The 23,527-nt window shown below is 47.3% G+C and overlaps 1 protein-coding gene across 1 annotated transcript in view; it reads left to right on the top strand.

The window, feature by feature from the left end:
- The window catches only part of ABCA13 (ATP binding cassette subfamily A member 13), a 329,169-nt gene that overhangs the window by 184,583 nt on the left and 121,059 nt on the right, over window positions 1–23,527 (top strand). Inside the window, exons 44-45 of the mRNA XM_077781120.1 lie at window positions 13,536–13,785; window positions 23,296–23,383. Of these exons, the coding sequence (XP_077637246.1) occupies window positions 13,536–13,785; window positions 23,296–23,383 (338 nt within the window). The remainder of the gene's footprint in view (window positions 1–13,535; window positions 13,786–23,295; window positions 23,384–23,527) is intronic.

Genomic DNA, 23,527 nt, shown 5'->3' with positions numbered 1-23,527 from the left:
TTATTTTAAAAATACATAAGGAATCGCTGTGCCCAGTATGGGGCTTGAACTCATGACCCCGAGATCAAGAGTCGCATGGTCTTTCTTCCAACTCAGCCAGCCAGGTGACCCCACAAATATGTTTTTAGATTTCCACATATTTGTGAGTTTCACAAATTTCTTTTGGTTATTACAGTCCAATACTGTCCTATTGTGACCAGAGGGAAACGTTTTGTACAATTTTACACCTTTGTAACTTACGAAGGCTCGTTTATGGCTAGAATACGGTCCACCCTCAGAGTGTACACTACCTCTTGAGAAGAGTGTGTACCTCTCATGATGGGTGGTGTGTTCTGTAGATGACTCTTCTGTCTGTCTGTCTACACGGCTGTTCGAGGGTGTATTTCCTCCTTGATAGTCTGGTAGCTCATTTTATCCAGTAGTGAACTTTGAGTGTTGCTGTTTGCAGCTCATTTCCGGATTGTCTGTTCCTCCCACGGCTTCTGTCAGATTTTGTTTCACGTGTTTCAGCGCTCTGTAGTTGCATAAATACTTTCTGTCTCTTCCGGGCCCTTTCCATCGGTGCTGATGCTGTATCCAACAAGCTGCTTTCTCAAGAACATTGTGGAACTTTTTCGGATTCCAGTGGTAGTCCTCATCAGACCAAATCCAGACCTTTTTCTGAGACAATTTCTTCTCTATTTTTGGTCCTGCAGAGATGGTGGGGGGCAGAGGGGCCCACACCACGAAGTTTCCTTGAAGCCCTCTGGTTTGGTTGAGCAGATCTCTGAGACACACTCATCACTTTACTTTTTATCTTTTTCATCTGAAGAGTTTACTATCGGAAAAGAACACCAAATGATTGATCCATGTAGTGAATTGTAATATTCATTCATTCATTCATTCATTCATCCGCGGGGATAAAATAGACTTCATACAAATTTTACCATTTTCAAGTGTCCAGTTTTATGGCATCAAGTACATTTACATTCTTTTGCAGCCATGACCACATCCATCTCCAGAGCTCTCTCACCTCCTCCACCTGAAAGTGTACGCAGTAATCCCTAGCTCCCCCCTTCCCTGCCCCTGGCAAACACCCTTCCACTTTCAGTCTGTATGAAAGTCACTGTTCTAGAGATGTCTTGTAAGGGGAAGCTTACGCTGTTTGCTCTCTGGTCATTGGCGTGTCTCACTTATCATAATGGCTGTAAGCTTCACCCACCATGAATCCTGTGCCCAAATTTGCAGGATGTGTGAGTCATGTGGGAGGGGCTCTGGAGTTCCCAGGCCTTTCCATCTCCGCTCTCCCTGACTCCCAAGTGCTCACCCACATGGGAGCTCTCCAAACCCCATCCTTTTGGGGTTTTATGGCGGTTGATCGATTCAATCATTGGCTGCTGGCCAGGGAAGGGTCAGGGGAGGTTGGAAGTTCCAACCCTGTAGTTATGTGGTGGGCTCCCTGGCCCTCAGAAGAGTCCCAAAGGTCACCTCATTAAGGTCATTGACATAACAACAGATGCCCTTGTTGCTGTCATCACTTAGGAAAATCCAGAGGTCTGCAAGAAAGAGATAAAGAGCAAATGCATGTTTCTTATTTGAGACAGAAAGACAGAGGTCGAGCAGGGGAGGGGCAGAGAGAGGGAGACACAGAATCCCAAGCAGGCTCCAGGCTCTGAGCTGTCAGCACAGAGCCCGATGCGGGGCTCGGACTCACAAGTTGTGAGATATGACCTGAGCTGAAGTCAGATGCTTAACCGACTGAGCCCCCCAGGCGCCCCTTATTATAAATCACAGTATCACAAGACCACAAACTCTTAACATGGCTCTCCTCCAAGCCCATTGGGCTTTTCAGCAGAATTCAGTTCCGTGTGGTTATGGGACTGACATCTGCATGGGTTGGGCTTGCTCTCAGCTCCTGGAAGTCATTCTAGAATCTTAGCCACATAGTCCCCTCCCAACAGAACCTGTTTCTTCTTCAAAGTGAGCAGGAGAATCTCTGTTTTGATTCACTGAAAGGCAACTGATTAGCGACTAGATCTGCCAAAGCTCGTCACCTCTTCTGTACGTGTCACGTACGTGTAGGAGCGGCAGCCCTGTGTTCCAGGTCTTACCCACACTCAGGAGGAAGTGCTTAGAAACTTCCATGAAGTAGGAGTGATTGTGGGGCTGTTGTAGACCTCTCCCTGCCAAACCATTATTACAATATGCCAAATTGAATTCCCCTTCGGGCTTATTAGCCATTTGAATTTCCTGTCTTCCCACACGGTTGTTGCTTTCCTTTGCCCATGAATGATATATGTTTGAAGGATAGTGTCTTAAATTTGCTTTACTAACAGCAGCTGCTTTTATTTTATCACAAATGGCATATTTCTTTTTTGACAGAGAGAGAGAGTGAGAGAGAGAGAGAGAGAGCGCACAAGCAGGGAAGGGGCAGAGGGAAAGAGAGAGAATCTTAAGCAGGCTCCAAGATCAGTGCAGAGCCCAACGTAGGACTCGATCCTACAACCCTGGGATCATGACCTCAGCCAAAATCAGGAATCAGACACTCAAGTGACTGAGCTACCCAGGCGCCCCACAAATGGCATATTTCTTGATCACACAGTCAGATGAGTTTTTATCGGGTGTCACCACCACTCAGGTCCAGATAGAACATCCCCAGCACCTTGCCGGGCCCCTCTGCTCTCTCCAAGTCAGACCCCCCTCCCCCCCCCACCCCAAGGTGATGCCCTCACCTTACAGTAATTGTGCGTGTTGTTGGGCTTCATATAAATGGGGTCATCGTGTATGCACGGAGTCTGTGTTTTTTCTCTGTATTTTGCCTCTTTGATTCATTTATGTTTCCCCTTGTGTCATTTCTACACAGTAATATTCTACTGCGTATATCATACTTTGTCTTTCTTTTACTGTGTATACATAAATTTTATTTTAACTTGGCATACACATTATTTTCTCTTTTTATTATTAGCATTTTACCTAAAGGCTTCATTTCTGAGCATTCATTTATTTTAAGGTGCATTAGTTAATGACTTTTTTATGTAAGAGCAAATTCAAAGAAAACATGATTATGTTCTCATAAACATTTTGTCATCCTTGAGAACTGAGGGTAATTTACAGTGAAAAGGTTTCGCCCGCATACATCCTCTTTGTAATGGTGATGCATCCATTTTGAAAAAAATCATTTCATGATTCCGAATTTGGGGGACATTATGAAAATCCATGCAAATATGTTAGAAATAAAACAAGCAAAAACAAAAAGCTAACATTATGTGAAAAAGAGCGGTGTTTTAATTTAAAAAAGAACCCCGAGGAAGGACACGTTATAGTGTTTTCTATTACTTTTGTAAAATATGACGTAAAAATGCAATCCTATTTGTCATTCAAATGACAAATTACGGAACTGGAAAAAACATCATTAAAATACCTATTTAAGTATTTCGTTACTTAGAACAAAACGGGGGACCCTGACACATCAAAACAAATTTGGTAGGGGGCGCCTGGGTGGCTTAGTCAGTTAAGCGTCTGACTTTCGCTTAGGTCATGATCTCGCGGTTCGTGGGTTCGAGCCCCGCGTCGGGCTCTGTGCTGACTGCCAGCTCAGAGCCTGGAGCCTGTTTCAGTCTGTGACTCCCTCTCTCTCTGACCCTCCCCTGCTCACACTGTCTCTCTCTCTCTCTGTCCTAGAAATAAATAAAACATTAAAAAAAAATTTGGTATGACATCACCTGCTTTTCCCAGTCCTACTGGGTTCTGCAAATCCTCCAACAAAGCTTAACAGGACACATCTCCCTTAGGGAAATGTATATTACTTAGCAGATATAACTTTATCAAAGTGCTAAATCAGGGTTTTGGGGAGAGGGTGAGAAACCGTCTTCAGGGTAAAGCGCTCAGTCGCTTTTTGGAGACGGGGAAGCGTGATCCACACCAGAGAAAAGTAATTTTGGGAATAATCACTCACCAAAACCTTTCCCTTTCTTTCCATGCCCTCAGAAATTACTTTTTTGTTCCGATTCCTGCCCCCGGCCACCCCTGCCCGCAGGCACCCCTTACCTCTACACTTGCCATATATCTTCAGGAAGTCTTGTAAGGGGCTCACTCTCAAATAACTCACTTCCTGCTCCTCTGAGAGATGAAGGCAAATAATATATAAAATATGTATTTTTTTTAAGGATTGGGAGCCTAGTGGCACCAGAGAAATGAGTTATGGAGACCCGTGCCTGGAGGGGCATATCTGTTCCTGCCACGTAAGGTGTGCAAGTCACTCCTTCATGGAGCCCAGGGGCATCGATTAGCTGTCTGCAGCGTATCAGAAACTAGAAGAGGCGTTCTCTGTGCATTTTCTTCCTTAATCCTCCTGGACTTTTTGGAAATAGACTTTCTTGCCACCATTATTTGGATGTAGAAACTGAGCCGTAGAGAAGTTGCCTGATTTGCCCAAACCCTGGTGGGTTTAATGCAAAACTCCCACCCAGGTCTGGTGGCGGCTGCTGTAGTCTCTTTGGATCAAAGAAAATAAAATCTTCAGATCCGTCCTTTTTCTGCAAAGGCTTTTCCAAGTCCCCAGACTGCTGTGTGTTACAACAGTTGAAAGACACGTGGGTGTAACTGGATTCACTCCTTGACTTTCCAGAAGAGGTAGTGATCCCACACCGTCATGATGACCTGTGGAGTTTGTTAGAACACAGAGTCCTGAGCCTCATCCCCCATTTTCCCGATTCTCTGGTTCCTGGGTGGGGCCTGAGAACTTGCATTTCTCATCAGCTCCCCGGTGGTACTGTGGGTCCAGGCGACACCCCGGACGTCCACCGCTTTGGGGTGATTCCTGAAGCAGGATTCTGTCTAGAACCACAAATTCTGGGTCTGTTCTTTTTCTGCTGATTTCCAGTGTTCTAAAATGAATTCTGTCCCCCGCTCCCCAAATTTGTATGTTGAACCCCTAGGACCTCAGCGCGTGACTGTATTTGCAGATACAGGATCTTTGGAAGGGGAATTAGGGGAACAGTGAGGGGTACAAGTGGGTCCTCACCCAGTCTGACTGGTGTCCTTGTGAGAATGGGTGATTGGGCAGAGACAGCAGTGCCCACAGAAGGGAGACCCCGGGGGGGGGAGCCAGAAGAAGGGGGTCGTCTGCCAGCCAAGGGAGAGGCCTCAGAGGACACCAACCCTGCGGGCACCTGACTGCGGTCATTCTCTTCCTTCATTCATCTGTTGATGGACTTTGGGCTGGTGTGAACAGTGTGTGGCTCCCCGGGAAATCCCAGCATTGCATGGGATCTCCCCGAGATCCCGATTTCCCTTTATGTGCATATATGCCCAGAAGTGGGGTTTGTGGATCACAGGGTAGTTCTGGTTTGGGTTTTTGAGGAGCCTCCGTACTGTCCTCCACAGCGGCCGCTGTTTGCATTCCCACGTGCACAGCGCGAAGGGCTCTGGTTTCTCCTTGTCCAGCACAAGCCTCTGCACGGCAGAGAGATTGGTTGAATGAAAAGGAACCCCACCGGCTGGGAAGAACATATTTGCAGCCCATAGATCCGATAAGGCATTGATATCCGCAATGTGTAAGGAATTCCTGTAACCCCTATAGCTCAGTAGCTAAAAAGACAAGTGACCTGATTAAAAAATGGGCAAGGTAGAGGCGTCTGGGGGAACTCAGTCAGTTGAGCATCCAGCTCTTGATTTCAGCTCAGGTCGTGGTCTTTGAGGTTTGTGGGATCGAGCCCCGCTTTGGGCTCTGTGCTGGCAGCCTGGAGCCTGATTAGGACTCTCTCTCTCTCTCTCAAAATAAATAAGCATTTAAAGAAAACGGGCAAAGCACTTGAACAGACATTTTTCCAGAGATGGACAGCAGGCGCATGAAAGACGCTCACTGTTCCTCGTTGTCAGGGGACGTGGAGCAGAAGCACAGTGAGACGTCACTGAACCCCTGTTAGAATGGCTGCCATAAAGGGGGGGGGCTTGGATGGTTATTAAACGGGCAGATTCTTAGGCCCAGCTTCCATAAAGCTTAGTGCTGAGACGTTTACAGGTTTTAACAAGCAGCCCGGTTTCCTTTGATTCTGGTGGACTGTGGCCACCACTATGAGAAACACCCAATTAGTAGTCTCATCAAGGTCAAAGTTCAGATGAACAGTCAGGTGCCATATCTGTCTGGTACAGAGTGAGCCTGGGAAACAGGTGTTTTCTTCTTGTAACCCTCCCTCCTTTCCTCCTCCCTTCCCTCCCCCCTTCTCTCCTCCTTTCCCCCCTCCCTCCCTCCTTCCCTACCCAAGCCTCACCCCCCTACCTCGTGTCTGAGGGTGCAGTGAGATTCCCAGCTGTAGGGAGTCAGTCCCACGTTACCTGAAACCTTCCCCTTTCCCTCCCACCAGTGAACCCTCTGTATTTCATTCCTAATTGCTGCTCCTAGTGATGATGGAAAGCGGTGTGGCAGTGATTAATCTGAAGGGTCTGCAGCCTATCCTTTGCCGTTTGAGACAATCCTGTTTGAACAGCCTCTCCTGTGCGGGGAGCCTGTAATTCTCAGCCTCTTCAAAGAGCTGTTCCGAATTCTGCCTGCGTCTCGTCCGCCGAACTGCGGTGCTCAGCCCGGAGGGCCGTCTTCTCTGCTTTGTCCACATCGCCTCCAGCTTCAAGCACCGCGTCCCCGGCCATCCAGCCCAAGGCAGGGGACGGGGGGACTTGCCCGCTGCCAATTACACATGCCAGAGAAGGTTGGTTTGCCGAGATCGCAGAGAGCTGCCTGCGGGGGGCTGTGCGGAAGAAAGTGTGCCAAGATAAAGACAGAATTGAAATAGACTCGGCGGAGAAACGCCGGCGGCAGGTGCCAGGGAAGAGCTGCTCCTGAGGGGGGCGCGAAGGGCTGGGGGAGCGTGTGAGGCCGCGAGCCTCTCAGGCAGAGCTGCCCAAGGAGCCCCCGAGGCTGGGGAGGAGGAGCCGCGCCCACCCTCGCCCCTGACCCAGACTCGCCCCTTCTCGTGACATGTTTGACAGAGGTGCCTCGCCCGTCTTAAGTGTGCCCCTCGCTGCCAAGATCATTGTGGGAAACTGGGGAAACTGAGGCAAGAATGGCTCTGGGCAGCNGTAGGGGTCCAGGGTTGAATGTTTTATTATATGTATTTATTTAAATTTTTAAAATTAATACTTAATTAAATTTTTAAAATTAATTAAAAAATTTAAGTTAAATGAATTAATTTTATTTTATTATTTTGATGGGGGAGGGAGAGGCAGAGAGAGAGACACACAGAATCTAAAGCAGGCTCCGGGATCTGGGCTGTCAGCACAGAGCCGGGTGCAGGGCTCGAGCCCACAAACTGTGAGATCATGACCTGAGCCAAAGTCAGATGTTTAACCAACTGAGCCACCAAGGCTCTTTCTTGCTTACGCTCCAAGGGCAAATCACAGAGTGAGAGACACAATGTCCTTGGCCTGAGATGGCTGGTGGATGGGGCCCTCCAGGCAAACTTGGCCAGGCGGAGTGTGGGAAGGGACAGGAAGGGATTAGAGAGGGTGGTGGTGTGGCTTCAGAGCAGAGCGGGCGGGTCCGGGGAGGGAGGGAAGTCACAGCCCGGTGACCAGTAGATGCAGGCGCTGAATGCAACATTTGGTCACATCCACCCGCTCCCCCATTCATCGGACATGTCTGTGCGCCTTCTGAGTGCTGGCGAACATGCTCAGATCTGGGCTTTGCCAGATGAATTGAGTTCGGCATGAAGAAGACGGAACAGTGAGGGTGCTGAGCACCGGGCCGCCGTCTAAGAGTCAGTAGTGGGGAGTTCTCCTCTCGGACTACATGGATAAACCCTTGCTGTGTGCCACACGCCAGCTCCAGGGCCCTGGGTGCATGTTGTCACTAACTGTTCATAAAGGTGCCCCTTCGAGTCAACCTTCAGAGGTAAACCTGCCTGACAGCGGAGCTCAGACGCCCGCCTGCTGTCCAGCCTGCCTCCAGGTGTGATGCGGGCGGAGCTGCATGATGGCCAAGTAGCCATCGTTCCATTGCCCGGCGTCCAGGAGAGCTTTGGGTGCAGTGTGGGTTTGAAAATCCCAGGGTGGGGCTGTTTAGGGGCTTCAGGAGGGGAATTGGAAACAAAAAACCCAGACCCCGCACTTAGGTGAGCTGCCCACAGAGTGTAAATTCCCTGAACATTGTCCCTGCCTCCTCAAGGCAGGTTGAATCTCCTCCAAGGAGCTGGGACCACCCTTATTCCAGAAAAAGACATGGCTGGGTGTGACGCCCAGCCCTCTTCCAAAGTGAAATTCTTCTTTGATGCTTTTCCTATTTTGGCCGTTCATCACTGTGCTTTTATTTTTTATTTTTTTATTAAAAAATTTTTTAATGTTAATTTACTTTTGAGACACACACACACACACACACCCCTCCCCCCGCACACACAAAGTGTGAGCGGGGGGAGGGGCAGAGAGAGAGGGAGACACAGAATCTGAAGCAGGCTCTAGGCTCCCACTGTCAGCACAGAGCCTGATGTGGGGCTTGAACCCATGAACCGTGAGATCATGACCTGAGCCAATGTGGAGCACTTAACTGACTGAGCCTCCCAGGTGCCTCAATCACTGTGCTTTTTAAAGGATAAAAAAAGCAGGGCGCCTGGGTGGCTCAGTTGGTTGAGCGTCTGACTCTTGATTGTGGCTCAGGTCATGATCGGGGTAGTGAGATTGAGCCTCAGGTTGGGTTCTGCACTGAACATGGAGCCGGCTTGGGATTCTCTCCCTCCCTCCCTCTGCCCCTCCCCACTCACATGCACGTAAGCACTCTCTCTCTAAAAGAAAATAACAGAAAAAGTGATTCCTCACCTGTTTAGCAATTGGAAGCTTTGGAGATGTGACACAGAAAATTCCTCTTCTACTTAGATCTCCTTTTTCTTTTCTTAAAGTAAAAATTCTGTATGAGAGTGTTAGATGGGCTCAGTCCGTGAAATGTATGACTGACTCTTGATCTCTGGGTCATGAGTTCGAGCCGCAAGTTGGGTGTAGAACTTACTTAACAACAAAAGAGCCTTAAAAAATAAAAGTAATGTGTGAAAAAGACTAATGTGGTTGTTGTAAGAGATGAACAGATAAAACATTATGCAAGTCGAGTAAAATATCACTGTGAAATTATTTTCAGAAACCAGTTTAGATAAATATAGCCTCTCCTTGTTAGCTTTTTAAGCAATTAAACATAATTAATATTTCTTTCTTTTTGAAAGAATATTCCATCAGGGCGCCTGGGTAGCTCAGTCAGTTGAGAGTCCGACTTCACCTCAGGCCAGGATCTCATGGTTCATGAGTTCGAGCCCCATATCAGGCTCTGTGCTGACAGCGCAGAGCCTGGAGCCTGCAGCCTGCTTCAGATTCTGTGTCTCCCTCTCTCTCTGCCCCTTTCCTGCGCACACTTTGTCTCTTTCTTTCAAAAATAAATAAACATTAAAAAATTTTTTTAAAAGAAGAAAAGAATGAAAGAATATTCCACCAAGATTGCAGTAATGTAGTTTGGTTTTAAAGTTTGTATATTTTTTGTATCACCATGTTTATTATTTAAGAAATACTCGTATTTTGGATTTTGTGTCATATTATTAAGCATACAACCGTCACAAACTGTCTTCTTTTCTCTTATTTTTCTTTTTGTTCTTTTTTCTGTTTCTTCCTTTTCTGCCCCCTTCGCCCCATCTGCTCCCCCACCTCTTAACAAGAGGACATTCTGTCTGGTTGGTTTTCTTCAACAATTGGTATGAATGAGGCAAATCATGAGTCATATGAAAGTCGTACAATGCTAGCTTGTACCAGGATAAAGATGGAGGAATAGCCCGTCCAAGCCTTTTGTTTTACAGGTGAGAAGCCAAGAGGCCACTGTGGCCAGTCTAAGGTGTTCGAGGTCTTCATGGCGAGTCAGGGCTGGGACCTCCCGGTGCTTCCTGGTGGTCTTTCCCAGAGACGTTTCTGGTGTTGACACCCATCTACCTGTTTACAGGCATTCCTTGTTTTATTGTGATTCATGTTATTATGGTCTGCAAATTCTGCCCTTTTTAGTTTTTAAATGTTCCATTTACTTTGAGAGAGTGCACACGGGGGAAGGGCAGAGAGAGAGAGAGAGAGGGAGGGAGAGAGAGAGGGAGGGAGAGAGAGAGAGAGAGAGAAGGAGGGAGGGGGAGAGAGAGAGAGAATCCCAAGTAGATAGCAGAGAGTCTGATACGGGGCTTGAGCTTGCAAACCATGAGATTGTGACCTGAGCAGAAGTCGGACACTCAACAAACTGAGCCACCCAGGTGCCCCTGTAGATTTTTAAATGAACTACATATTCATACCTGCTATGAATTTTTTGTTTGGGGCATTCATTTTTTAAAAATCGACTTGAAGGCATTACATTTGTGATGGTTTATTTTAAAAGCTTCAAGAACATTTGTATGAATTTAGCAATGTGGAAATCATATTCTGGAGTCCATGCTGAGTCCTTGATGTTTTAAGGTATTCACTAGGTTTGAACAACTGAAGCCACTTGACTCTCCCCAGCCCCCAAAAATTTCTCTGGACATTTTTTTCTAAGTAATTTGGAGGTCACTGTAAATGGGAATGCCTAATTATGGACGCCCCTGGATTCTTTGAATAGAATTACACTCATAAGTCAGATAAGACAATTCATAACAATTTGGTCCAGCATTTTAATTTTGTCTGTTTAATTATTCATGTGAATGCTTTTATGAGTTTAGCCATAAATATTTGATTGGTGGTTGATTCATGACCATAAATTATCTTAGCCCTTTATTTCCCCCATTTATGTTCAGTTAGCACATGGGCAGGTGGGAGAGAATTTATTTTTATTAATAATGAGAAACGTCTTTCCCCACAGACTTATTGAACTTGTCTGATGAACACTTACAATGGCTGGCAGTTAACATTGTACTGTTCTGCTAGTTTTGCAAGTGTGGTAATAAGAATCCTCATTACCTAGAAGGAAAATATAAATCTCTGTTTTGCAGCTGAGAGAAATGACATTCACCAGGCTTGGGAATTTTCCAGAAGTCACCTGACATGTTGGTGGCTGAGACTGGATTCCAATCCGGTGTGATTTGTGAGCCTTGCTCCCCTCCCCCTCCCCCAGTGACTGTTGTGATTGGTCCTCTCTGAGCAAAGCCAATGGGCAATTACAGGGCTATTCTCTGTGCTCCTATTCCGCCATCAGCAGGCATATTTACTAAATAGACTCCAACACCCAGAAAGCAATGTTCTGTTTCCATTTTCTGTGCACCTGGCCGCATAGACGAAACTTCCCGGATGTAAATAGGTGTTTGTAGCCATTGCCTGCAGTAGACATATTTGAGCAGGTGCGTAGTTAGTTAGGTAGGCGGCTGAGTGCGGGTAGCTAGATGGGACGGTCAGAAGATGCCACTTAAAGGCTACTTCGAGGGCACCTGGGTGGCTCAGTCAGTTGAGTGTCCAACTCTTGGTATTGCCTCAGGTCATGATCTGATGGTTCGTGAGATCGAGCCCTGAGTCTGGCTGTGTGCAGACAGTGCAGAGCCTGCTTGGGATTCTCTCTCTCCCTCTCTCTCTCTGCCCTTACCCTGCTTGCTCTTTCTCTGGAGAGGGGAGAGGCGCTGGGCACGGAGGTAATGGTGGAGAATGTCTGCATGGTGAAAGCCCCAGAAAATCCCAATAATAAGGGGTTCAGCGGGCTCTCAGGGAGGCGAATGCATGGAGGTGTGGGGGACATACTGCAGCAGAAGGTGCCTTCTGGAACACCTCGCCCCACATGTCTCTTCCATGTGGCTGCCCATATGTGGCCTTTGTTGCATCCCTTCATCAGCTGGCCCACATGAGGACCTGTCTCCCTGAGCTCTGTGAACCGCCCTAGCACGCCGGTCCAACCCAAGGCTCGGGTCATGGGAACCTCTGATCTACAGTCAGTCGCTCGTAAGGGCAGGGGACAGCCTGGACTTGCGGGCGTCTGGAGTCTTGTGTGACAGCCCTCAGCCAATGGGGTCTGACGCTCTGCCGGGAGATAGCACCCCAAGCGAGTGTGATTGTAGGCCACCACACTGGCATCACGGACACGTGCTGGATGCGTGGAAAGAAGCCCCACGCTTGATGACCAGAAGTGTCAGAGGTGATGTCTTCTGTCAGAGGGTAAAGGAGACCTGGCTCAGGAAGTGGACTGGACTGACTTCCTGAGGCAGGTCTCGGTGACGGTGCCTGACCGTCCCCATGGCCGTGACTGTTTTCTCACTTCCCCTGAACATGTCCGGACCTCGTGCTTGGTACCCACCCTTTCCGCTCTGCCCACATGGATTGCAACACTCGATTAGATTACCTTGGGTTGGGTCATTTCTTTACATTTTTAGCTCGAACCCTATGTGCTGTCTTTTTTGAGGACAAAAAGTAGCCAGTACCTCCCGAATACTGGGCACTCCTGGAATACTGCACAAAGGAAGGGGTGATTTCAGGAATGCATTTTTATTCCCAGGGGCTCCTCTACAGCTCTGTGCTATTACAAATAATTTATCTTTCAAAATGGGAGTGCGTCTTTAAAAACGATTTCTTTGGGGATTTCAAACATATTCGCTGTGCTTTTATTAACTGTATTTCAATTTGATATGTGTAGGCGGTGTGATCAATGTGGCATACCTGTCTTCTTAGAAGGCCACCTTTCTCCTGAAACCCTTTCTGTTGGTTTTTCTGGAACACCGCAGGAGGGATTGCTAGGAAGAGCATGGGCATGGCTTCCTCTGTCCCTGGACGTGGATTAGGGCTGTGGTCCTCGGACCTGCCTCTCCTTTCCCCTTTTTGTCATCCGCACACTGGCTGGTTGGCCTGCCCTGGACAGGTTTATTGTGCCCGCGTTTGTATTGTCACGACACCCAGAGGGTCCTGGCAAGGTGACCCGGCATTCACAGCCCACTCACGCCCTACTTTCCAGCCCCACCTTCTGAGCGATACTGCCTGAGGGCCAGGTAGTGAGATGCAGAGGAAGGGAGGGAAGACCTTCGCTGAAGCCTGTGGGCAAAGGGCGCTCACTTGGAGATGCAGAGGGGCCCCCAGAGCCGCAACTACCTCTCTCCATCGGGGACCCCCCCCTCCAAGGCAGGGGGAGTGGCGCAGGGGCTGGGCAGATGTTGCCTCCGGACCCTGACCTGGACAAACCTAGACCGCCCTCTGGAAGGCCGTGGGAACTGAAGGGTAAGGCAGGAGAAGGGAGGCAGCGGAGGGGGCCGGCCCCTCTGCGCCCCTCTCACGCACGCGCTCCCGCCTGGAGACAGGGGTCCCGCCGCTCTCCTGCTGGGGTCCGTGCATGCTGCATGTTAACCAGCAAAAACAGCTCAAGGCTCCCTTCAAAAGCAGGATCAGGGCGGGATCCACGACGGAGCTCAGTACTGCCCTGTTATGTCCAGAGCCGGTGTTCTGTGCGCCTACATTTCCAGAGTGTCCGCACTCACTGAGGAGCGTGGGAACGGGGCGGGGGGCTGTGTTACAAGACACCGCGGGCATCTAAACCTCTGGAGGGATCCGCAGTCCCGGGCAGTTTTGGGGGCCCCTGGCCTCTGGCTGACTGCATGTTCCTGTGTCTGCAGGTGGCGCCCCGGCCGGGACCCCGCGCGCTCAGGGCAGCCCTCGGCCTCTGGCTCAAGCAGGGGCCCTCCTCGTGAAGCGCCTCCGCCGCTCGCGCCGGGCCTGGAAGGGCACCCTCTCTGACCTGCTGCTGCCTGTCCTCTTCGTGGCCTTGGCCATGGGCTTGTTCATGGTGAGGCCTTTGGCCATTGACTACCCGCCCCTCAAACTAACACCCGGCAATTATGACACGGCTGAATCTTACTTTTTCAGGTAAGGACTCCCCCACCCTCCCACCTTTGCTTCCAAAATATGTCAGGACGGATTATGAATATCAGTCGCTTTGAAGAATCTCAAGTACACATGTGGTTTCATGATTTTGGAGGGTTGCGTTCAAGAGGTCAAGGTCATGGACTGTTGCAGATCCTATAAATACCCTGTTTTTTCTATACATACATACTTACATACCCACAATAAAGTTTACTTCATTCATCAGGCATAGGAGAAGACTAATTAACAGCAATAATAGGAAAATGATAACAATATACTGTAATAGTTCTATGAATGTGGTCTGTCTTTTTAAATTTCTTTTTTAAAGTTTATTTTTATTAAATTTTCTTTAACATTTATTTATTTTTGAGAGACAGAGACAGAGTGCGAGCAGGGCAGGGGCAGACAGAAAGGGAGACACAGAATTTGAAGCAGCTCCAGGCTCTGAGCTGTCAGCACAGAGCCCAACGAGGGGCTCGAACTCATGAACCGTGAGATCATGACCTGAGCCACAGTCGGCTTAACTGTCTGAGCCACCCAGGCGCCCCTATGTATATATTTTTAGAGAGAGAGAGAAAGGATGCACAAGTTGGGGAGGGGCAGAGAGAGGAAGAGAGAGACTCATAAGCAGGTTCAGTGCCGTCAGCACAGAGCCCAACGCAGGGCTTGAACTCATGAACCTTGAGATCATGATCTGAGCTGCAATCAAGACTGGTCTCTTAACCGACTGAGCCACCCAGGCGCCCTGTCTCCTTACATACTGTACTGTCCTTGTGAGGACATGGATGATCAAATGCTCGAGACAGGAGATGCTGTAGCATGAGTGACCTAGGCGTTGTGAGGTGAAGATGTGTCAGAGGCTCAGCTGCTTCCAGAACTGCAGGTCCGGGCATTGCTTTAGCTCACAGAATCCTCCAAGCCCGCTTTGTGACAGCAGCCAGGGACTGCACAGTGCTCCCTGCGGAGAAGCGTCTGACTTCTCTGTCTGGAAGGCAGCGAGCCCACGCGCACCCCAGGCTACATGGGGTCCAGGCTTGCTGCCAAGGAATTCAGAGCGCCAGTCCTGCAGCCTGGTGAATTTACATAGGATGTGGTTAGAGCCGTTAGGGGCTTTGTTTTATTGACAGGAGGCTGGAGATGTGAGAGAGGGACCTGAGCATCGCAGGGCCTGTCCCTCAGTTGGCTGCCTCCCCCAAAACTGAGCGTGGCTTCTCTCCCCTGAGCTGGAGTTGCAGTGGCCAGGGTAACAGGCAGCATTACCGAGTGCTGACCAGGCATGGGGGGGGTGTACTCACACACCTGGAGGGGCGGTGCTCACACACCTGGAAGGGGAGGTGTTCACACACCTGGAGGGGGAGGTGCTCACACACCTGGGGGGCGGTGCCCACACACCTGGAAGGGGCGGTGTTCACACACCTGGGCAGGGAGGTGCTCGCACACCTGTGAGGCGGGGACTGGGCACCGGCATATTAACTAGGCTGCTCATGGTGCGGACAACCAGAGGGTACGATTAGTTCTGCCCTTGTCAAATACTTATCTTCACTAAAATAACGAGCTTAATTAACTAGACTCTTAGGGCCTACTAATATTTGTCACTTTTACAACGCTGTGTAATTTGGAGTTCAGTTTAAACAAATGCAGATGCAGAAGGCAGAATCGATAATAAACTGTTCAGTTTGCTTCTGTGTCCTTTCGTTAATTATTTATTTTTTCCTCGGTGTGTCTTTATGCTCCACAGAGTCTGGGTTTTTAACTCAAAAAGAGAATCCTCTGTTCGGAGAAATGCAGGCAGGTCCCCAAGTATTGCTTCTGCAAGTGGGCTCTCTCTTCTGGCTAGTTTAGGTACCTGACCTCATCTTCTTTTCCCAAGTGTTTAAAATGAATGGACGAAAGGATAGAATGCCCCATAAAACGTGTTTCTTGAAAAAAAAAAATGGGGCATGTGGGTTTCTCAGTCGGTTAAGTGTCCGACTCTTGATTTTGGCTCAGGTCATGATCTCATGGTTCGTGGGATCAAATAAAGTAATTGAAAATGCAGGCTAGCCAAAATAATCATAGAAAAAATTCACAGGTAATCCACCAGCTCCATCCACCATAAACCTAGTGGTGTGTGGTCTTCCTCATGTTTATAGGTAACACTTTTAACACATGCACTTTTATTATTTTATGACAGTGGTATTCCACTATAAATACTCTTCATTATTTGGTTCTTTACTCAATAAGTAACATATTTGTGTAGCTATTGTTGTAAATCAGGTGCAAACCACATCACCCATTTTCAGGCTGTGCCGCGGTATGTTGCACTGAGGTGCCGTAATTTATTTAAACAGTCTCTTTTTGGGGCACATACCGATAAAGGAAAACCAGGCAATTCCGTAGGGTAGGAACGCCTTTGTTTGGATTCATGCAGCTAATTGTTTCTATTATCATATATTTCCATCGGAAGATTTTGGGGGCAACAAGCACCCACATTTTCAAGGTCAATATTGCCAAATTATTCATATCGATGTGCACCAATTTACAGCACATACGAGCATAAAGTCCTTGATTCTTTTAGTCACGAGTATTTATTGTGCACCTACTGTATGCCACGTGCAGTTCTTGGTTGAGAGAGAACTCCTTTCCCCACATTATAAAAGCGACATCCCTTTTACAGCCATATCAGGACTTTCATTGCTTTATTATGCAGCTCTTTAGTCACTATTGAGATGGAATGTTGCCAGTTATTTCTTGGTTATTTCAAATTTCACTCCATACGTTGAATATATTGAATATATTATATTATTCACATGTATGTTATATGAGTGTGTCCCATACTGTCATGGCTTCAGACTGCCTGCCCCTTCACCCTTTCTTCCGTCCTGGCTTCACCTCTTCGACCCTTCCTTCTGAGGCAGCTGAGAATCTCCCATGCTGGGTGTTCGAAGGGGTTCCATTTCGAGGAGGTCGAAACCCCTTCTCCGCTGCTTTATTAATGTGGCCACTGTGTGTGTTTTCATCTGAACACATTTGCCCCCAGTCTCCCAGCAGACCTTTTGGATGGAAGTCATGCATTCCAAAATTATTTGGAGCCTGAGAGTTAGAGATATTGGATTGGATTTAACTTTTATTTTGTTTATTTATTTATTTTTGAGAGAGAGAGAGAGACAGAGAGAGAGAGTGAGAGCACAAGCAAGGGAGGAGCAGAGAAAGAGAGAGAGGGAGAGAGAGAGAGAATGCCAAGAAAGATCCATGGTGTCAGTGAAGAGCCTGATGTGGGGCTCGATCTCACGAACCCTGAAATCATGACCTGAGCTGAAATCAAGAGTTGGACCTTCACCCGACTGTGCCCCCCAGGTGCCCCCAAGAACCATAATGTTTTAGAGACGTGACAAGATGAAGGAAAAGGGCTTTGAGCTTTAGGAAAGGCCAGTTGTGCGCAGACAAATACATAAAGGAATGAATGGCGGAGAGGACTAGTTAGTAATGTCTGTTGTACGGATTCCTCTCATGCACGTCTGGGCTGATGAAGGCCTGGAATGGGTGCGGGAATGAATTAACTTCTGTTTCTCCCGGTAGAGAGGAGAGAAGGGACACGAATGAATTTGTGTCCTGCTTTTAGGCAGAGGAGGGAGAGGGCAGAGAGCTTTCCTGGTATCTGCTTCACAGTTACCTTCAGCTCAAGGTAATCCTTAAGCCACAGGGGCATCTTTTCTGCCCTTCAACACCACGTGAACAGAGAGACCCGCAAAGGGAACATCATGCCACGACAGAGGCCAAGATTAGAGTGACACACTAGCAGGTGGAACACCGAGGATCCAGGATACTGGCCTCTCCCAGCAGCCGAGCCCCCCCCCCCCCACCATTCATATGCTGAAGCTTTAGCCCCAGTGTGGTTGGGTTAGGACAAGAGGCATCTAAGGAAGTAATTAAGGTTAAATGAGATGAGTGAGAGATAGTTCAGTATTTTCTTCCATGTCCAGGAGTCAGTCTTTTCATAGAGGACGTATTTGCTCGCATTTCTCAGAATGTTGCGGGTGTGTGAGCCAGAAGAGATCCCAAAGTTTGGTTCCAGACTCCACTGAAGGAGCAGGTGTACATTTGCTTAGTGTGCATTTCGGTAGAGTAGTCGTCTGATTAGTTACGGGGCAGAAAGGAAGATGCTGCCAGAAATGATCCACACAGATGGAAACGTTTCCTGCTTCTGGGTCTCGTTCATATTTCTCGTGACCGGCCCAGATCAGAGGGCGGCGGGGTAGGAGGTGACTGGCCCCCGTTTGGGCAGTGCAGCTGCTCTCGTTAGGAACCCACCCCGAGATCACGCCTGCATACCGGGCTCCCTGGCTTGCTGGGAAGAGCAGTCCTGGGCTCTCAGCACCTGTACTGCACGAGTCCCGCTCACTCCCATGGTGTCCTCCGGGGGGCGCTACATTACGTGACGGCTCTGTGCTGACTCAGCGTCCAGGCTCTGAATCCTAGCACAGGAATGATTTCCCAGGTGGAACAGCTTCTCATTGCTCCCACTCCTCCTGATTTGCTGCAAGTGTGTGCACACATACACACGTGCACACATGCTCACATAAACACGTGTACACACATACACACATGCACATGCTCATGTGCACATATACACACGTGCACGCATGCTCACATAAACACATGCACGCATACACATGTACACACATACACATACGCACACATTCACGTGCACATATACACATGTGCACACACACCCATGCACACACACAAGCAGACACATACAGATGTGCACACATGTGCACACATGCTCACATGCACACATGTGCACGAATGGTCACCGCCCATGGCTCACCCCCCTGTCTTTGTTGCTTCAAATGTGGGCATATTACCATTTTTTAACATTTGTGTGTGATTTCCACATGGTGCTGGATTGTATTTTCATTGTTTCCTTACTTTTCCTTTAACCTAACTCCTGGTTAACAGGTTTTTAAAGTCAGAACTGCATGTAGTTTTCTTTTTTTTTAATTTTTTAAATGTTTATTTAATTTTGAAGGAGAGAGAGAGAAACAGAGTCAGAGACAGTGTGAGCAGGGGAGGAGCAGAGAGAGAGGGAGACACAGAATCCGGAGCAGGCTCCAGGCTCTGAGCTGTCAGCACAGAGCCCAATGTGGGGCTCGAACCCATGGACTGTGATACATTGACCTGAGCCAAAGTTGGACACTTAACCGACTGAGCCACCCAGGGGCCCCCAGTTTTAAAAAAACATCAGGTGCATTATTTCTGTGTTGACTTTGATGGTACATAGGAATTTTATTATTAATTCATTTTCTTATTTTTTAAATGCTTATTTATTCAGAGAGAGAGAGAGAGAGAGCGCGCGCGCGTGAGAGTTGGGGGAGGGGTAGAGAGAGAGAATCCCAAGTAGGCTCCGTGCTGTCAGCACAGAGCCGGATGCCAGGCTTGAACTCGCAAACTCTGAGATCATGACCTGAGCTGAAATCAAGAGTTGATGCTTAACTGACTGAGCCCCCCAGGCTGGAAATCTTATTAGTGTGCTGACAATTCCCAATACAGCCTCATGCCCCTCAAATCTTAAGAGCTGAGAAATGCAATTATATGCCTACATCAAATTTCTTGAGGAATACAAATTTTCATAACCTTGCAGCTTCTAAGCACAGAGTCTGGTTCGCTTCAGCTCTTCTGGCTCTTTCCCTCATAGGTAACTTTTTCTGTCTCTAATCTTGTAGAATTTCTTCTTTGTTTTTAGATCGTTTGATCTTTGTGGATTTTTTTCCCCATCATTTTCTCATCAGTCTTGTGGATTTCAGTCTAGGGGACTCTCGTTAACAACAGGAAGCCCCTTTGGGGTGATGTAGGAATACACATTTGTTCAAACCAGCCCCTGGGTCACTCTGATGCACAGTAAACTTTGTGAGTAACATGGAGAGAGAAACAGTATCCTGTTTAGGAACTGCCTCAGGAATCAGAATTAAGCACTAATTTTCACTTCCTAGAGTCTGGTAATGACAGATTTCACATGGCTCTAACAGCCCTTTAAAATATAGCCAAGAATTTGAAGACAAACAAAAAGCCAGAGGAGCAAGTACTTGACTCTTAAGACAATAGGGACAATTTAAAGCCAGTTTTGTTTTGTTTTTAACAGTGACCTCTAGACCTAAGCCGAAATCTAGTAGAAAGTAAACCATAAATAACTTTTCAACTTGCCCTTAGTAATTATTCCAAGCAAATGCCTTTATAGATCAACATGTTTTTCAGAAAAAAAAATTTTTAAGCTTTCATATTTGTTCTTGGATTAATAGGTCAAAAGAGAGCAATCCAGAGTATTTCCACAGATGCCACAAATAATGTTTTCTTTTTATGGGCGACATTTCAGTGGAAAATATGTCTCTTTGCTTGTAAAAGTGTTTTCTCGTTTGTCAGAAACTTGAAGGCTGTTTATAGGGAGGTCACATCGCCTACTTAGGAGACATTTCTTTGCCGTAAATTTCAACACGCTTCGTCATTGTGCATTTCTGTCCAGAGCTGTCGGGCATCCTATTAGGCCAGCCGTAGGCCACCTGAATACTTTCAAACCTCTGTTGTATGTCATGAAGTGGGGAAAACGGCGTTTTCCTAGAAGGAATTATTCCGTGTGGGATCCTGTACCAGTGTCTGTATCCCAAGCTTATGCACAGTTACGGCCCTGAAGACAAAGCTGTCCTCCGCAGAAACACAAAACGTGGTGTAGAGTTGGTCTTGGTTTTCCAACCGCCTTTCTGAGCCTTGCGCCCTTTCTCCCTTGGGCTGATTGCTTCCACGGTGAGGGGCGCACAGTTCAAAGCCAGGGATGTCCTCTGGGCCACTGGGCAGGACCAGGAGAGAAGAGGAGTTGGAGGGGGCTGGCCCCCGGAGCTCCAATGCTGCAGGTGAATTACAACCAAGTAACTGGGCAATGCGGGAGCTTCAAGGTCAAGGCAGATCTGCCCAATTACAAGGCGGTTTAGTGGGGCAGGGCTGTGCAGGGATGTGGGGACTGNGGCCCAGTGCAGCTTCTGGGAGAGTGTCGAGTAAGTAGCACTTGTCCAAAGACGGTAAGGTCTGAGGAGTGTGGGGGCTCAAGGCTCCCAGGGAAGGAGCAGCTTCTGGTAAATGCGGAGCACGGAAAACATCACATTGGTACGTTAGAGGCTCACTGAGGGGATTAGGAAAATCTGTAATCTCTTTGTCAAATTCCTATCTGGGTAGAGGGCTGCACTGTGGAAATGATGAGGTTACTTCTCGTTTGGGGCTTTTATTGTAGTGATGGGACGTGGGGGTGCAGTGAGCCTGGCCGCCCCAGACCTCCCTGTGTTTGATTCCTGGTAACAGTTCCGAATGGTATTGGGAAGCAGCAGTTCACGGTCCATAAACGAAGGATCACAAGTATCCATGTGAGCATGACATGGAAGGTTCTTACATTTCTTGGGAGAAGCTACTGTTGGGGCACCTGTGTGGCTCAGTCAGGTGAGAGCCCGACTTCTGCCCCAGTCATGATCTGGCGGTTGGTGGGTTCGAGCCCTGCCCTGGGCTCTCTGCTGTCAACAGCGAGGCCTGCTTCACACCCTCTGCTCCCAGTCTCTCTGCACCTCTCCTGCTTGCTTGCTCTCTCTCAAAAATAAATAAACAGTGAAAAAAAAAATGAAAAAAGAGGAGGTTTCGTTTTAAGTTCTTTATAAAATAAATCTTTGTGTGCATTTGTTAATTTACGAGCTGCTTCTTTCCAAAGAGATTTGAGGTCATTCTTTCATATAAGTAATCTATTGTGCTAATAATACATCGTTTTTCTTTATCCTGGGCATAAATGTTCCCATCATTTTGTAAATGACAAGGTATGCGTTCTACAAAGTAATACATTTTCATTTGTAAATACAGTCATTCAGGGTTTTAATTAATTTAAATAAGGCCGTTCCCAATCAGCCCACTTCAGACAGTGTTACATGATTATTTCCTGTATGCTTTCTCAAGTCAAGGTGTCTCTTACCATTGATGTATAAAATTTAATGTAGACTTTGTTTCCACACCTCTGTCAAGCTAGAGGAAGAGGGCGTCTTATCGCTGATGGTGTCTTCAGTAAGGAAATTCAGCATTGATGGCCTTGGTTCTCATCAATGCTGAACTATTTTTTAAAATTTATTTTATTTATTTAATTTTATTAATTTAATTTTTCTTATCTGTGCAGGATTCTTGCACAGACAGATAAGGATTCATACCCCAAGAACTGAGCCCTGAATGCCATGTGGAGTAGTTTTTTAAATATATTTTTTACTTGTCTCCCATATATGGTAACACACAAATGTGCAGTCTGATTACGTGGGCTCATGTTACAAGGTCTTGAGGGATGTTGTGACATACACGAATAGCAAGGTTGCCTTGATGGGTTTTTTCTCGTTCCTTAGGGAGGGGCCCCTACCACATATCTATCTATCTTTCTTTCTATCTATCTATNGAATGCCATGTGGAGTAGTTTTTTAAATATATTTTTTACTTGTCTCCCATATATGGTAACACACAAATGTGCAGTCTGATTACGTGGGCTCATGTTACAAGGTCTTGAGGGATGTTGTGACATACACGAATAGCAAGGTTGCCTTGATGGGTTTTTTCTCGTTCCTTAGGGAGGGGCCCCTACCACATATCTATCTATCTTTCTTTCTATCTATCTATCTATCTATCTATCTATCTATCTATCTATCATCTATCATCTATTCTTTCTTTCTATCTATCTATCAACACTGAACTATTATCAGGCTTCTGAAGCTTGTGCCTGTTAAATAAATACTAAAATTCAATGTACACTTAAAACATACGCAGGACTCTTTACTGAGGACTTCTCACCAAGAAAGAGCTGTTCCATGCAGCTCGCGTAAAGGACCAAAAAACATGAAAATACAGAGTTTTGTCGCAGGGCTATCTAATAGAACAAATATTCAGAACAAGCCAGAGCTGCAACATTGAGAATGTTTTCATAGATTTTAATATATTAATATGGTGAAATATCATGCAACCTTTACAATTCAGGTTTAGAAACCATGCAAAACTGTCAAAGATGGCAATATCATAATATTCAATAAAAAGATGAGAATACACTGTGAATGCAAATATATAAAAATGCATATCTGTGTGGGCAATACTGTGCTTTCAGGAAAATCCTAAAGTTTTTAATTTTTGAATATTTTTGGGTGAGTGCAAGTGTGGGAGGGGCAGAGAGAAGGGGATAGAGGTGACAGCTGTGCTCCGTGCTGACAGGGTGACGGCAGCGAGCCCAGTGTGGGGCTTGAACTCACGTACTGTGAGATCATGACCAGAGCCGAAGTCGGATGCTCAACTGACTGAGGTTCCTAGGCGCCTCGAGAAAAATCTTCGGCCTGGTTTGGCTTTACCATACAGTCGCAACAGCTGAGATCTCTGATCTAAGAATCGTTTGCCTGGATCAGCTCAAGCAAGGGAGCTGTCCTGTGGATCTGAGCCGGGAGTACTAACAAGGGCACCTTATTTCTTTTGTGTTCTGATGAGCAGCAGTGGGACCGAAGACCAGGAGCTCGTCCACGTGCTTTTGAGGGCGTTTGGGGATCAGGATCGGCCCTGTGACGGTTTAAACCCTGATGTAGACCCAGACCCGTAAGTATCCGATGGCTCTGTGAGAGTGAACCCTCCGGCCACAGCCCTGCAGACCCAGAGGACCATCTCCCCGTGAGACTGGTGGCTCTGATGGAAAGTTTCCATCACACGAAATGACCATTAGCCTCAG

This window comes from Crocuta crocuta, unplaced genomic scaffold (genome assembly GCF_008692635.1).
Source record: "Crocuta crocuta isolate KB4526 unplaced genomic scaffold, BGI_CrCroc_1.0 scaffold108, whole genome shotgun sequence".
NCBI classification, from domain to species: Eukaryota; Metazoa; Chordata; class Mammalia; order Carnivora; family Hyaenidae; genus Crocuta; species Crocuta crocuta.
The sequence above is the reverse complement of the archived record's forward strand: the minus strand, read 5'-3'. Positions and strand labels throughout refer to the sequence as shown.